Source organism: Homarus americanus, unplaced genomic scaffold, assembly GCF_018991925.1.
Source record: "Homarus americanus isolate GMGI-L3 unplaced genomic scaffold, GMGI_Hamer_2.0 scaffold56241, whole genome shotgun sequence".
Lineage (NCBI taxonomy): Eukaryota > Metazoa > Arthropoda > Malacostraca > Decapoda > Nephropidae > Homarus > Homarus americanus.
In genome coordinates this window covers 2,700,829-2,712,958 of record NW_024740202.1, presented here as the reverse complement: position 1 = coordinate 2,712,958, position 12,130 = coordinate 2,700,829, and the positions used below count along the sequence as shown (strand labels likewise).

At 37.4% G+C, this 12,130-nt stretch overlaps 1 protein-coding gene across 3 annotated transcripts; it reads right to left on the bottom strand.

Annotated features, from left to right (window-relative positions):
* Window positions 1-2,917: 2,917 nt before the first annotated feature.
* On the bottom strand, window positions 2,918-11,475 carry LOC121875332 (cartilage acidic protein 1-like). Of its 3 annotated transcripts, none has more exons than XM_042379839.1 (13): window positions 11,349-11,475; window positions 10,949-11,060; window positions 10,399-10,491; window positions 9,771-9,991; window positions 9,289-9,388; window positions 8,842-8,987; window positions 7,685-7,822; window positions 6,951-7,102; window positions 6,270-6,353; window positions 5,332-5,470; window positions 4,971-5,077; window positions 4,334-4,521; window positions 2,918-3,996 (listed from the first exon to the last, which is right to left on the bottom strand). In XM_042379839.1, the coding sequence occupies exons 2-13, from the start codon at window positions 10,978-10,980 to the stop codon at window positions 3,903-3,905; spliced, it is 1,494 nt and encodes a 497-aa protein (XP_042235773.1). In that variant the 5' UTR covers window positions 10,981-11,060; window positions 11,349-11,475; the 3' UTR covers window positions 2,918-3,902. The 3 variants fall into 3 exon arrangements, with proteins under 3 accessions (XP_042235773.1, XP_042235775.1, XP_042235774.1); XM_042379841.1 differs by having other exon boundaries at window positions 4,334-4,518; XM_042379840.1 differs by having other exon boundaries at window positions 10,949-11,036.
* Window positions 11,476-12,130: the final 655 nt, after the last annotated feature.

Sequence of the window (12,130 nt, the reverse complement as noted above, 5' to 3'; positions counted from 1 at the left end):
GTATACCACTAAATCCCATCCACACACAAGTTCAGAGACGTGACCAACCGCCCAAGCGGCTAACGAGCCGATTAGTGGAGAAGAGGATAAAAGTAAAAAGTAAATATGAATGCTGGTACCTAAGCTCACAAACACAGACACGTACACTCGTGCATGCGCCCACACACACACATACACACTCTGATATCACTCGGAGGCTAGCATGATGATCCCGTGATAACAAAATAATAAGATATTTTAATCGCATCATCTTAGTTTGTGATTTCTTAGGTGGCTCAAAAGATCAATTACGTGGGATTCAAGATCATCAATAGAGTGAGAATAACAGCACCATTCCGACACCGCCTCGGCATGTAGTCCATTTACCTCCAAGATTTTCACACCCTCTCTCACTCCTCCAGACGTTACCATTAGAGGTCACACGCACACACACACACGTCATACAAGAGGTCACAACTCTTATCTGGTATTACTAAAACCTTTGTTTACTTTTACTGGCAGAAAACGTCACAACATTTTAAGGTAAACTTGGCCACTACAAGTTCTGTGACTATTAACACTACTGACTGATACTAATGCCGTTATTGCTATTATTATTATTGTTTCTAATATGTAATATCATTATTATAAGTACAATGCCTCTGTTAAAAGTAAAAAAGTCTAAGTATAAGTATTACTACTCTACAAAGGACTATGCGGTAGCTAGACACTAAGATGCAATACTGTTAGTAATTATAATTAATGTTGGTGATATTAAGTGCTACTCCTGCTTTTACTATCAAACTTAATTAATGTTCCTGTACTACAATATACTGTATTTCCAGTTACAAACTTCTTTACATTATTTCATCTTCATATGTCAGCTTACAGTAATCACACTTTCTCTTATTGTCTATAACAGTGAAAAACTGCAAGCTTTTGGCATTGGGTCTGTTGACTGATTTAGTCTTATCTTAACGACAGGAGATAAATTGTTGCAAATGATACCGAGTCGACAAGTCTTGTCGATAGCCTGTGGAATCCCATTACTATGTATAAATAATATGCCCATTAGTGTTAACAGCAAACTTATGTTGTATGCTGATGACAGTGCCCTTTTAGTGTGAGGTAAAGATCCAAATGTCATAGCTAATAAATTAAAATCTGAACTGTAGTCATGTAAACAATGGCTCACTGGCATTAAACTGTCCCTATATCTTACCGGTACTTTTATCCTCTTCACCACTGATCGGCTCGTTAGCCGCTTGGCGGTCGGTCACGTCTCTGTTACGCACTGTTGGAAAGTACTGGGCATGCACTGGCTCCTGAATGTATCTGAACCTGCTTCAGTGCTTATCCAATCTGGTCTTGAAAGAGCTCACACTCGGTGCCATCACAACACTCCGGCAGTAGGTACCTGCTTTAAAGTTTTCTATGACAACATCCAAATATTTCCTGAATGGGATCACTTGAGGATTATGCAACCCCAGCTTATTTCACCTGAAAATTTACCACCCTAATGCTACCAGGGGAGGGGGAGGGGTTAAGGTTAGGTTAGGTTACTGTTAAGGTACTTAATATTTAGGAGTTTTGCTGAATGCCATTAACTTTATCCTAGCTCAAGCCCAAAAGCCCAGCCTTACCTGTTGGTGTAATAAGTGTATCTCTGGGGTTATCACAGAAAGTACAGTACCATAGTCAGTCTGAATCACCATCATCCACCATTTCACCTAATTTGATTTATTACTATGAATTATGTAATTTCCTTGGTTACATGCTCTTATTACCAATTGTGGTGCAGTACCTGCCTTATGACCTGCAAATACCATACATACTTGTACAGTCTGAATTTGTCCTCTAGATCAGTACAGTACAAGAGAGTATTTTTCACTTGGTCTGTATGAGTTGTGGCTCCTGTAGTAGTGTATGACAGCTGTGTGTATGATGCACACAATCTTTATATTGATACAGTATATCATCAGTGAAGGAGCATTGTAAATTAACCATGAAATATTCTATAAATGAAGATATGAAATAAAATTGTTGTCTTGGCTAAAAAAAAAATCTGATGATAAATATGATTGCTCATACACTAACTGGGATCAGAAATATTCCATCTTCAATCATTATTGTGAGTCAACCTACAAGTGACCCAACTTGTGAGGGCTGGGCTGCTGCCACATGTATTTAAACACTTGCTACCAGGAGGCTGCTCATCTGCTATCCACCCAGGAATGTTTCTTGCATCTGATATAAGTTGTCTGATTGGTTGAGTTCAGTTGTGTAAACACAAGACCACCAACACTAACTGCATTTTCCAAAAACACTTCAATAACTTTTCAAATAATTAAGTTAAGAACTCAAATTCTCATGCACTTAGTGATAATTATAAAAATATAGAGTACCCCATTTACTATGCAAAAAACAGAAAATTAAGCTAATTCACTAAAACATGTTGTCACCTAACACTAGAACAGAGCATGTAAGGGATGAGTGAGCACTGCAATGAACCAAAGCAAGAGAAATTAAAATACCTGTAGGTGCTTACTAATGTACAGGACTATTATATCTGGTACTATGGGCTACCTTAAAAACATTTTACTTTATCATTTATACCTCATATCATCTTACAAACCATTCAGTCGATTGGCCTGTTCTTAGCTACTTTGCCATGGCCTCCATTACAAATTCAGCTTTAATGACTTAGCAGACCGGAAAAGCCCAAAGGCAAAGTAGGTAGCGACTCCAACCAAGACAAGACCTGGTTCTGGTACACATTATTCCCTACATTTCCTTCTTCTTCTTCCTTGTCTCTTCCTAAATGCTTTTCTATCTCCAGCAGTTCCAGCAAAAGTGTAATTAATCAACCTTGTTTACAGTGTCTCATATGTAAATTGTAATACTGTACAGTGTAATAATAGGAGAATGAAACATGTGATAAATATTTACTTCATATTGTTGACAAGAAGCTGAAGGACCACAATCACGTCTATGTTCCTTCAGGAGAAACACCACAAAATGATCAAAAAGAAATTTTAAAAGATACCACAACTGTATATGGTACCACTCATGCTAAGTACAGTACAGTAGACAGAAATTAAATAATTAGCCTCGACTATTCATGGAAGCGCTACCAGGAGAGAAAAGAACTGTCGCTGCTCTAAATACTGTACTGTATTGGTTAAATTTTGTAATCATATTTAAATTAGAGGCAATATAAGTCCACCATTTTAACCCATGAAGTTTATAGTTTCCCATTTATGTCTTTTTTGTGGTTTCCCCAACTTCTATAATCTCTAATACACCGCCCTCAATATACAACTTTCACCCATGGCAGTTTGCATATTTTCATTTATCTTTTAGTGTAAACAATGTATTTTAGATTTCTTTATAAGACAGCAAGTACGTATGATCTGGGGAGGGAGATGATTAGTGAGTTATGAACCACGGTGTAGTATATTGACGACTTTTTGAAAATTATTACCGTATGCACACTTACACATTTATTCATTACAGTACCTTTCTAAGTCGGTAATTATTGGGAAAATATTAGAAAATAATCCTAAAAACTCACTTTAGGAAGTAGAATGGCTGGCTTTAATATGTATGAAACAAATGAAAGTTCATAAACTATATTTTTTTCACAGTTGATAGAAAGCAACATCAACATAACTAAATTAATGAAAAGACAAACAAAGAACATAGAATAACTCTGACAAGAACATTTAACTAACTAACTTCTTCTATTAAATTACAGCAATGAATGAGATACATAATAATACAGCACATACAAGTAAATTCAAACCAATTATACAGTATTGTACTTCATTGTGTTAAGAACTAAAATAAAGTAATAGAGTGATTAAACTTCTATCAGTACCCATAAGTTGTGTGGCTCCTTGAGGTAGTGGGCTGCTTGTCTCTCACCCTGGATGAGTCACCAGCATCTCTGAGTTGACGTTGGAAGCTTCAACGTTAATCACTTTGAATTTTGTATCCGGCCACAACACCTCCAACCTGTTAACAAGAGAATTTCAATTACTTTAGGATATATATATTGGGCTAATGAAATATATATATATATATATATCTATAAATTTACAGTACTTATAAAATTTAAATCACAAAAAGACTTGAGAATTTTGTGCCATTCTTTAATTTTGAATAAATGTGACACAAGGGGTAACCACATTTGTTATGTGTTGAGGGCAGTGGAGGAAGAACATGAAATAATTAGTTCTAGGATATAAGTATGAGCCAAACTTTGTTAACCTAAAGTGATGTTTATTCTAGTTACGTTCCCATGAAGGTATCGAAGGTAAAAACATGAAGAAAGTGATTAAAAAGAACTTACTTCACTGGAATGTCATGATCAAGGCCAAAGTGAGCAACTGGTTCTATTTGACACAAGTATCCTGAACCAGTGTCAATAGCTCGAGTCTGCCTTCCTCTCTTACAGTGTAGGGTGACTTTGGCCCCTCTGGCTGGGGCTCCCTGGTGTGTCAGGACTCGCACACGCAGCCATCCTCGCTCTGACATCTTCTGGGAGAATGTTAGCAAAGGATAATTTTGTATGAGGGGAAGATCACAAATACTATTATGTGTAATATTAACATTCCACTTTCTAATTTTATAACAAACTCACATGCATATAATTCTCCTCAAGATTTAGGGTTACCAATAATTGAAACACATTTTCAGGGTCAAAGCCTCGGGAGCAAGACTCAAATTACTTGCCAAAGAATACAGCTACACACTAATTGAACTAAGACTTGTATAAAGAAGTCACATAAGATGATAAACAAGCTACTGACATTGGATTTGTTAATTTCCCATCTCTAATAAATATGCAATCCAACTGGCTGATCACTCACAGACCATACGACGATCTAAGCACAAACATCTATCTCAACTATGCCTGAAAATCCTCTGAAGTTTATTTTGATGTCTATACGTATGTGGTTCACCTGATATGCCTCCGTCTCACTGACCTCCTCTGGTGGTAGTGAAAAGATGCTAAGGGTCTTTGTTGACGACCTCCCATGAGACAGAATCACCTCCAGCACTCCATCACCATTAAGATCCACTACAGCACAACCTGATAAACACCATCGCCTTATAAATATTGTTGTATGTGTAATTCAGTCAACATTTCGTACTTCAGATTAATACACGGTAACTGTGATTAATGTGACTGGGATGTGTTCTCCAGATCCAGATGTGACCAACCTTAATGCAAACTGCAGAGACAAAAACAAAACTTAGGAATTCTTAAACATTCCTGGGCAGCCTGGTGGTCATGCGATAACACTAAATGCAGTTAAAAACAAGAAAAGTGAACGCATCTCTTACCTGTGCCTTGACTATATGGTTCCAGGGCTTTGCCTATGTTCATCTCCTTGATGGTCGGATCCTGTCCATTTACACTTCGTAATATTTGATATAGACGATTTGGTGCTGGGCCTCGATAAGCAAAATTATTCATCAAAACCTGTTAAAATCCAAATAGTCATTTTTCAATCAATAAAAACAGGAACTGGTGGTTATTACTTTTTCGTATTAAAGTATACATACAATGCAGATCCACTGAATGATCTTTAACAATTCACACCTTCACAAGCCACAAATTAAAACACACAAACTCAGTGTGAGAACAGCATATCAATAATACCTGATTCTCTCATAAAGTGAAAACTCTCAAATAAACCAAAAAAGAAAGGAAGAAGCCAATCTGCTGTACATTATTCACATGAAAACAACCTAACCCACAACTAAATACAGAGGTTAGTTGTAATACAAGAGCCAAAAAGCCAATAAAATCTAGGATCTAACACTTCAGAGAGAGAGAGAGAGAGAGAAATATGAGAAGCTTGTCTAAAATAATACCACTAGAGAGACCTGTCAAACATTCTTAATTTGCAGTAAACACAGACAAAACTTCCCAGCGACTTGAACTGTAATAACATTTCCTGTAATGCCATATCAGCACATGCTAGTGAATCCCCTTTAAAACCCTCAAATTAAACATTCATGTTAGCTCATAAAATACAAAACCTTAATAACGCAAACTGGACTAGTCATCGGGAAAAGTGAACTGTACCTTCCCTGAGCCACAGAAGGCATGTCAGTCTCGGCAATATGTATTAAATTTCAGCATTGTCGCATTTAAACACAGCATCAAATTCTGAACTTGATGAAAAAGTGAAAAAGCACAAAATTATGCTGATAGAAAGATATTATATAAATAAAAACACTGGAGAGAGAGAAACAAGACCCACATCCTGCGTTACCTCTAAGCTGCCATCATTGTTGAAGTCGGCAGCAACCACCGTCCGTATTGATGAGGGTTCAGCAAATTCCTCCGTTGCTATATTCTGCAAAGCAATTATTAATATAGTCCACATTTTCTTTACAATTAAGTACAAGAACCACAAAAGCTTAGAAAACATAGTAACCCTTATAGAACCAGAGACTGACAACAACTAGGCAAGGAAGGTTAACTCACTCTTGTTCTTTGGTGTGACACAATACAAACTGCATGTCCAAGTAATAACAGACATCTGATTGGAATGAAAGTGATTGAAAAATGTAGCCATTTACAACAGTGAGGACTGTGGAGGATTGTAGGAAACTCATACAAGTGGCTCACACTCTCTAAGGCAAGTTTCTCAGTATACAGTACTGTACTGCTGTACCAGGTAAAGACTAAGTCAGGAATTTCAGTGGATAGGGATAAAGAGGAACAGCAGTGATGAAGTGGTGTGTCTGTAGTGAGATTTCAGTTGTTTGATAAAGAGTTGATTCTCTCCTATCAAAGAGGAAAGGATCTTGCACACAGTCTGAGAAATTTATAAGACAGTTTTTTCAAGCACAGAGATGGAGCATAGATCTACTGCATAAATTCATTTTAGGCCTTGGTCAAGTAAACTAATCAATAGGGTAACAAGTGTGATAAACAATGGGAAACTTACTCTAAATTTAGGTCGACCCTCGTCATCAGCAGTCTGAAGAAAGATTTTGTGGGGGCCATTGCAGTTGCCATACACAATGTCCAGTTTACCATTACCATCAAAGTCAGTCAACATCACACCACGACCACCATTTTCATATGCATCAGAAATACCTGAAATGCAAAAAACCCAAAACTAGTAATAAAGCTTTAAAACACATATATGTAAGAAACAGGTTAAGACGATGTCAATAAAAAATACACAAAATTCAGTTCATGAGAAAAAAGGTGCACAGGTTAGCACTAAGTTGAAGGGGTGTGTTTGACGTCAGAGTTGAACAAAGTTTGAATTGCGGGGATCTTGAGCTTCATCCCACAAAAAGTATCCAGGAAATTACCGGTACTCTCAACATCAAATAAGTCTTGTTAACTGAGTGACAAGAGAGTAACAGGGACACAAAAGAGCAAGGATTAATACACATACATCACAAGGTAGGAACTTACAAGGAGATGATTACATCACCATTAACATCGATGACATGAAAGAAATTCTGTTAAAAAAATGAGTGATAACTCCAGTGAAAATCAATAAAGTATAACCAATTATTGAAATATATTACAAAATAATTATTATATACAGTAAAAGTTAATGATGTGATCTAGTATTTTTAAGTTGTTTATTTTCCTGCAAAAACGAAAATACTGTAATGTACCGGAGAAAAATAAACCATAAACAGTAATGTACGGTCATCTTACCTGACTCAGCGGCCACATCAGTAAAAGTTCCATTTCCATTATTCTTAAATAAGAAATTTGGGCCGTGTTCACTATTGCAGAAGAGGTCGCTTCTCCCGTCCTTACTGAGTATTGGACCGGCAGTAACTCCACGCCCCCCTGTTGGAAGTTAATTTAAATAAGATGCCTTGAGAATCAGATATTGATCTCCCACAGTTAACTTGATGAATTAATAATAATCAGGAATCTTTGGTATAAACCACTTGACAGAACCTTAATTTTCTAATCATATTTCCTTATTCAGTGATTTGGTAAAATTATGGGCAAATTTAGTCTCATCACTAAAGATGGTACCAAGAGTAGTGGTGACTGGCTGTGTCTCAGGCTCAGTACTGTACTAACTTAGCTGCTGGATGGTGAGGAATTGTCTAAACACCAACAATTATGTTTTTTGTGATGAACTTTTCAATACAGTATACTAATCTTTAAGTACATATAAGATGACAGCATGTATCCAAATTATTATTTTTTTTTTTGTCTACTGTACATTACAGGCTATTGTCTTACTCATTCTATTCCTGGTACCACAGGAGTCAGATTGCAGGACTTTCTGTGTACACATACTTACATACATACTTGTACATACTGTACCCAAATTAAAAGAACATGACTTTTGTGATATACAGACACAGACTTTTGTTTTAAGATACTGCAAACTAACCAACAAAAGTCATGAAGGAACTGACTGATACAGTATAGCAAAAGATAGAGAGAACAAGTACGACCATATGAGGAGAATGATGCGCACAGAACAACTAAAGTGTGTAAGAGTTCAGAGGACAAAACAGTGGTGGAGTGACTGTGTGGACGTGTACAGGTGACTGAGGTACACCTTGATGGGGTGGAGAAGTGTGTGGAGGGACAGACAATAGGAAAGATTGAGGTATATGGGCTATGCTGAATTCGACACTAATATTTTTTCAATGGCCTCACAACCCCTTCCCCCCCCATAACAACCTTGTGCCCCCCCTCCCTCTATCAGCCTCACATCCTCCCTCTGTACCAACCTTATCCCTATGCCCTCTCCTTGTACCAACCTCTCACCCACAGTGCCAACCTCACCCCTGGTATAGATGAGCCCCTCCAAGTGTTACCTAGACACAACATAGGAATCTTACCAGTCAACTTGGCAATGCCGGCCTCCTGTACAACATTTCTGAGAACCACGACTCCATTAGCCACATCGCTACGACTCTCATCCATTTCAATGAGAAAAGGGGTGCTGTAATTCCCTCTTGAATAATTGGGCAGATAGATGGCATACCTGTGAGGAAAAATAAGGAGAGTTCAGTTTTATAAGAACATTTTTGGATTACTTGAAGATCAGGCATCCCAGGTTTTTTTTTCACCTGATAATCAAACACTAATGCTAATCTGGGGAGTAGATGAAGTTAAGGTAGGTTAGGTTAGTTTAGGCTAGGTTAGGTTAGGTTAGGTTAGGTTAGGTTAGGTTAGGTTAGGTTAGGTTAGGTTACGTAAGTCAGATAATAATACTTCAGTCTTATTGGCAATTGCAAAATACTTATTTCAGAAAAAGACTAAAGTAAACCTTTAAAAAAACTTACTTTCCTGTACCATTACGATCGATGCAAGTAACTGAGATCCCAGCTAACCGGCTTGCAAGTTGCTGATTTACCTCATCAGCAAGAATATCCTCATACCGACCTGAGGAAAGTCATACAGTTGGAAATTAGCAATTAATTAAAAAGCTCCATTACCTCAATAATCACTTCACTGGCAATAAAGTAAAATATTCTATACAACATGTCAACTTTATACAATGATACAGAGATAAAGACTAAATAATTATCCAGTACTAGGTGTAATAAAAAGCAAAAAAAAACATGAGAGTAAAGACACACAGGATGAATATAATGTTTCACTGACACTCTTACATATCAATGAATGACACACACACACACACACACACACAGACACACACACACACACACACACACACAGACACACACACACACACACACACACACAGAATCCATCACTATCATCAGTACACTATATAACAGGAATACACATGAATAAATCCCACCATTTCTGAATTTGAAGAGTTTAGCACCATACACTTGACTGGGGCTGAGGAAATAAATCTCTTCCCGTCCATCACCGTCAATGTCACAGGCACAGACATCGATGGTGTTGCCTCCCACGTCCCTCAGAGCGTAGTATGGACTCGTAGGATCATCTACAGCCAGATTTTCTAACTGATTCTCTGCCTGGTTGTATTTTAGCACCAGATTTGGTCCAACGGATCTGAAACATGTAAAGCGGATCCTCATATGTCTCATCAATGTAAAATGCAGGATATTTTCAAGGTAAGATTCGCTTTAGAAAGATCAACCAATGTCACCGCCAACTTGAATAGCACTACAGTCATCTCATCCAAATTCTTAGCCCGAAGAACATTACGACAAAGTTTAATCAAAACAATATTTAAGAGGAAAGATATATCATGCTATAGTTGTTAAAATGGAGAATTTAAATTAACAAAAAAAAGATTATTAAAAAACCTTTGACTTAAATCTACCTACAAGTTTTACATCTACCTGAGGACAGAGAATCACCCACACATCTCTGAAGGATACAAGATGGACTCTCATTACACCTTCTTACTTCATATTAAAACAAAACAAAATCAAAATTACTGTAGCATTACTGACCCGGCCACGATAATCTCCAGCTGGCCATCATTGTCCACATCTGTGACTGCCAGGCCACAGCTGAGTTGAACCGAATTATCCTCAGGACTCTGCCTATAAATAGTCAACCGAGAGATAATACCCTGTACTGTATAATATTATGCTATATTTAATAAAAAAAACATCTAATAAAACATCTAACATTCTATACAGTAACCAAATATCGATCATTCTACCTTCTATAACCAAACACCAATCATTCTATCTTCAATAAAACACCTAACACTGCTAGATGATCTGGCATCTTAATTCCATATGATTTTAAGTGAAATACAAATCCTATTAATAATTTAATATGGGATTTAACTTGTTATTAATTTCTCAGATTTTCTGTGTAGCAGTGAACATTGTTGATGAGTTTTACTGTGTTTAAATAAATGTCCTGATATGTTTCATCACTTAGCTATACAAAGGAAATTATGTACAGATTCTATTATAATTTAAATATCTAAAACTAACCTAAACGATAACAAGGCTAATAATTCAACTAAATAAAATTGTCACCACTGACCTAAATAGGTTTTGAGTTATGTCCAGAAACATTATGATGGTTGGCAAGACGTCAAGGAACACCTCCAGGTGGCTTCTACAGGAACTCTCCAGGTGGCTTCTACAGGAACTCTCTGTTGGGGGAAGATGTGAGCCAATGACTTCACCCTGACCAAATGATAAGGTGACCACTAGAAGGAATTGTCCGAATTTCCCCAGGATTAGTAAGGACAAGACTGAAGTTATTAACCGCATTAAATATTTTCAGGGTGTATCGTACTATTAGGATTAAAAAAACCCACTACAGTAGTAAGTCAATGTTAATTACTGTGGCCGGCAGCAGTAAAACCTTCCTTCCTCTGTTTCATTAAAAATATCGACTAATAAAAACCTGACCTGATTTGTATGTTATTAAACCTTACCTAATCCAGCTTAAACTGTCCATAATATAAATGTCACAGTACTACACACGACAGTACGGTACTTTGAAGTTTATTGTGTACTGTAGGTCTGTCTGACAGTAACAGCTGATGGTCTTGGTGTTTACAAACAAAGGGTCCCCCCCCCCCTACACCGGGCTCCTTATTTCATGTTATTTTACTTTATACTTTCATACTTATTTACTTACACCACAAAATAACTTATTAATTACACCTAAAATAACTGAATACTTAATTTCACCAAAAAATAACTTAATACTGTACAGTACTTACTTTTTTTTTACAAGATTAACTACCAGGGAACAACAGGTCAATGACCCACAGTAGCGATCTTCAAGAGTGAAGTGCTTCCTCATCTGGAGTACTGTCACTCCGTCTGGTCTCCGAGATTTGCTAGGGACTGTCAGTTGGTTGAAAATATCCAAAGGAGAGCCACCAGACTGGTGCCTGTATACCGGAACCTCAGCTACCCTGAGAGATTAGAGCACCTGAAATTGCCTATCTTATACTACAGACGGGCAAGGGGGGACCTAACTGAGGTGTATAAGTATCTCAAAGGGCACTACTCAGTCGAGTACCCTTACCTGGAGCTGGCGGACGCTCGCCCCACAAGGGGTCACAACTCAAGGTTGAAGAAGCTGCAAGTCCAGAAAACTGTAAAGGCAAATTTTTTCAGAGTGAGAGTTGTGAACTCTTGGAACAATCTGCCAGAGTGTTGTGACAGCACCGAGTGTGAGCTCTTTCACGACCCAGTACTTGCCAGC

Bases quoted from the DNA above. Each gene is read 5' to 3' on its own strand.
- LOC121875332 (XM_042379839.1), bottom strand. From the start codon at position 10,980: ATGTTTCTGGACATAACTCAAAACCTATTTAG. The intron at 10,492-10,948 runs GTCAGTGGTGAC...GACTATTTATAG, and splicing joins ATAACTCAAAACCTATTTAG to GCAGAGTCCTGAGGATAATT. The intron at 9,992-10,398 runs GTCAGTAATGCT...TACATGTTTCAG, and splicing joins CTGGAGATTATCGTGGCCGG to ATCCGTTGGACCAAATCTGG.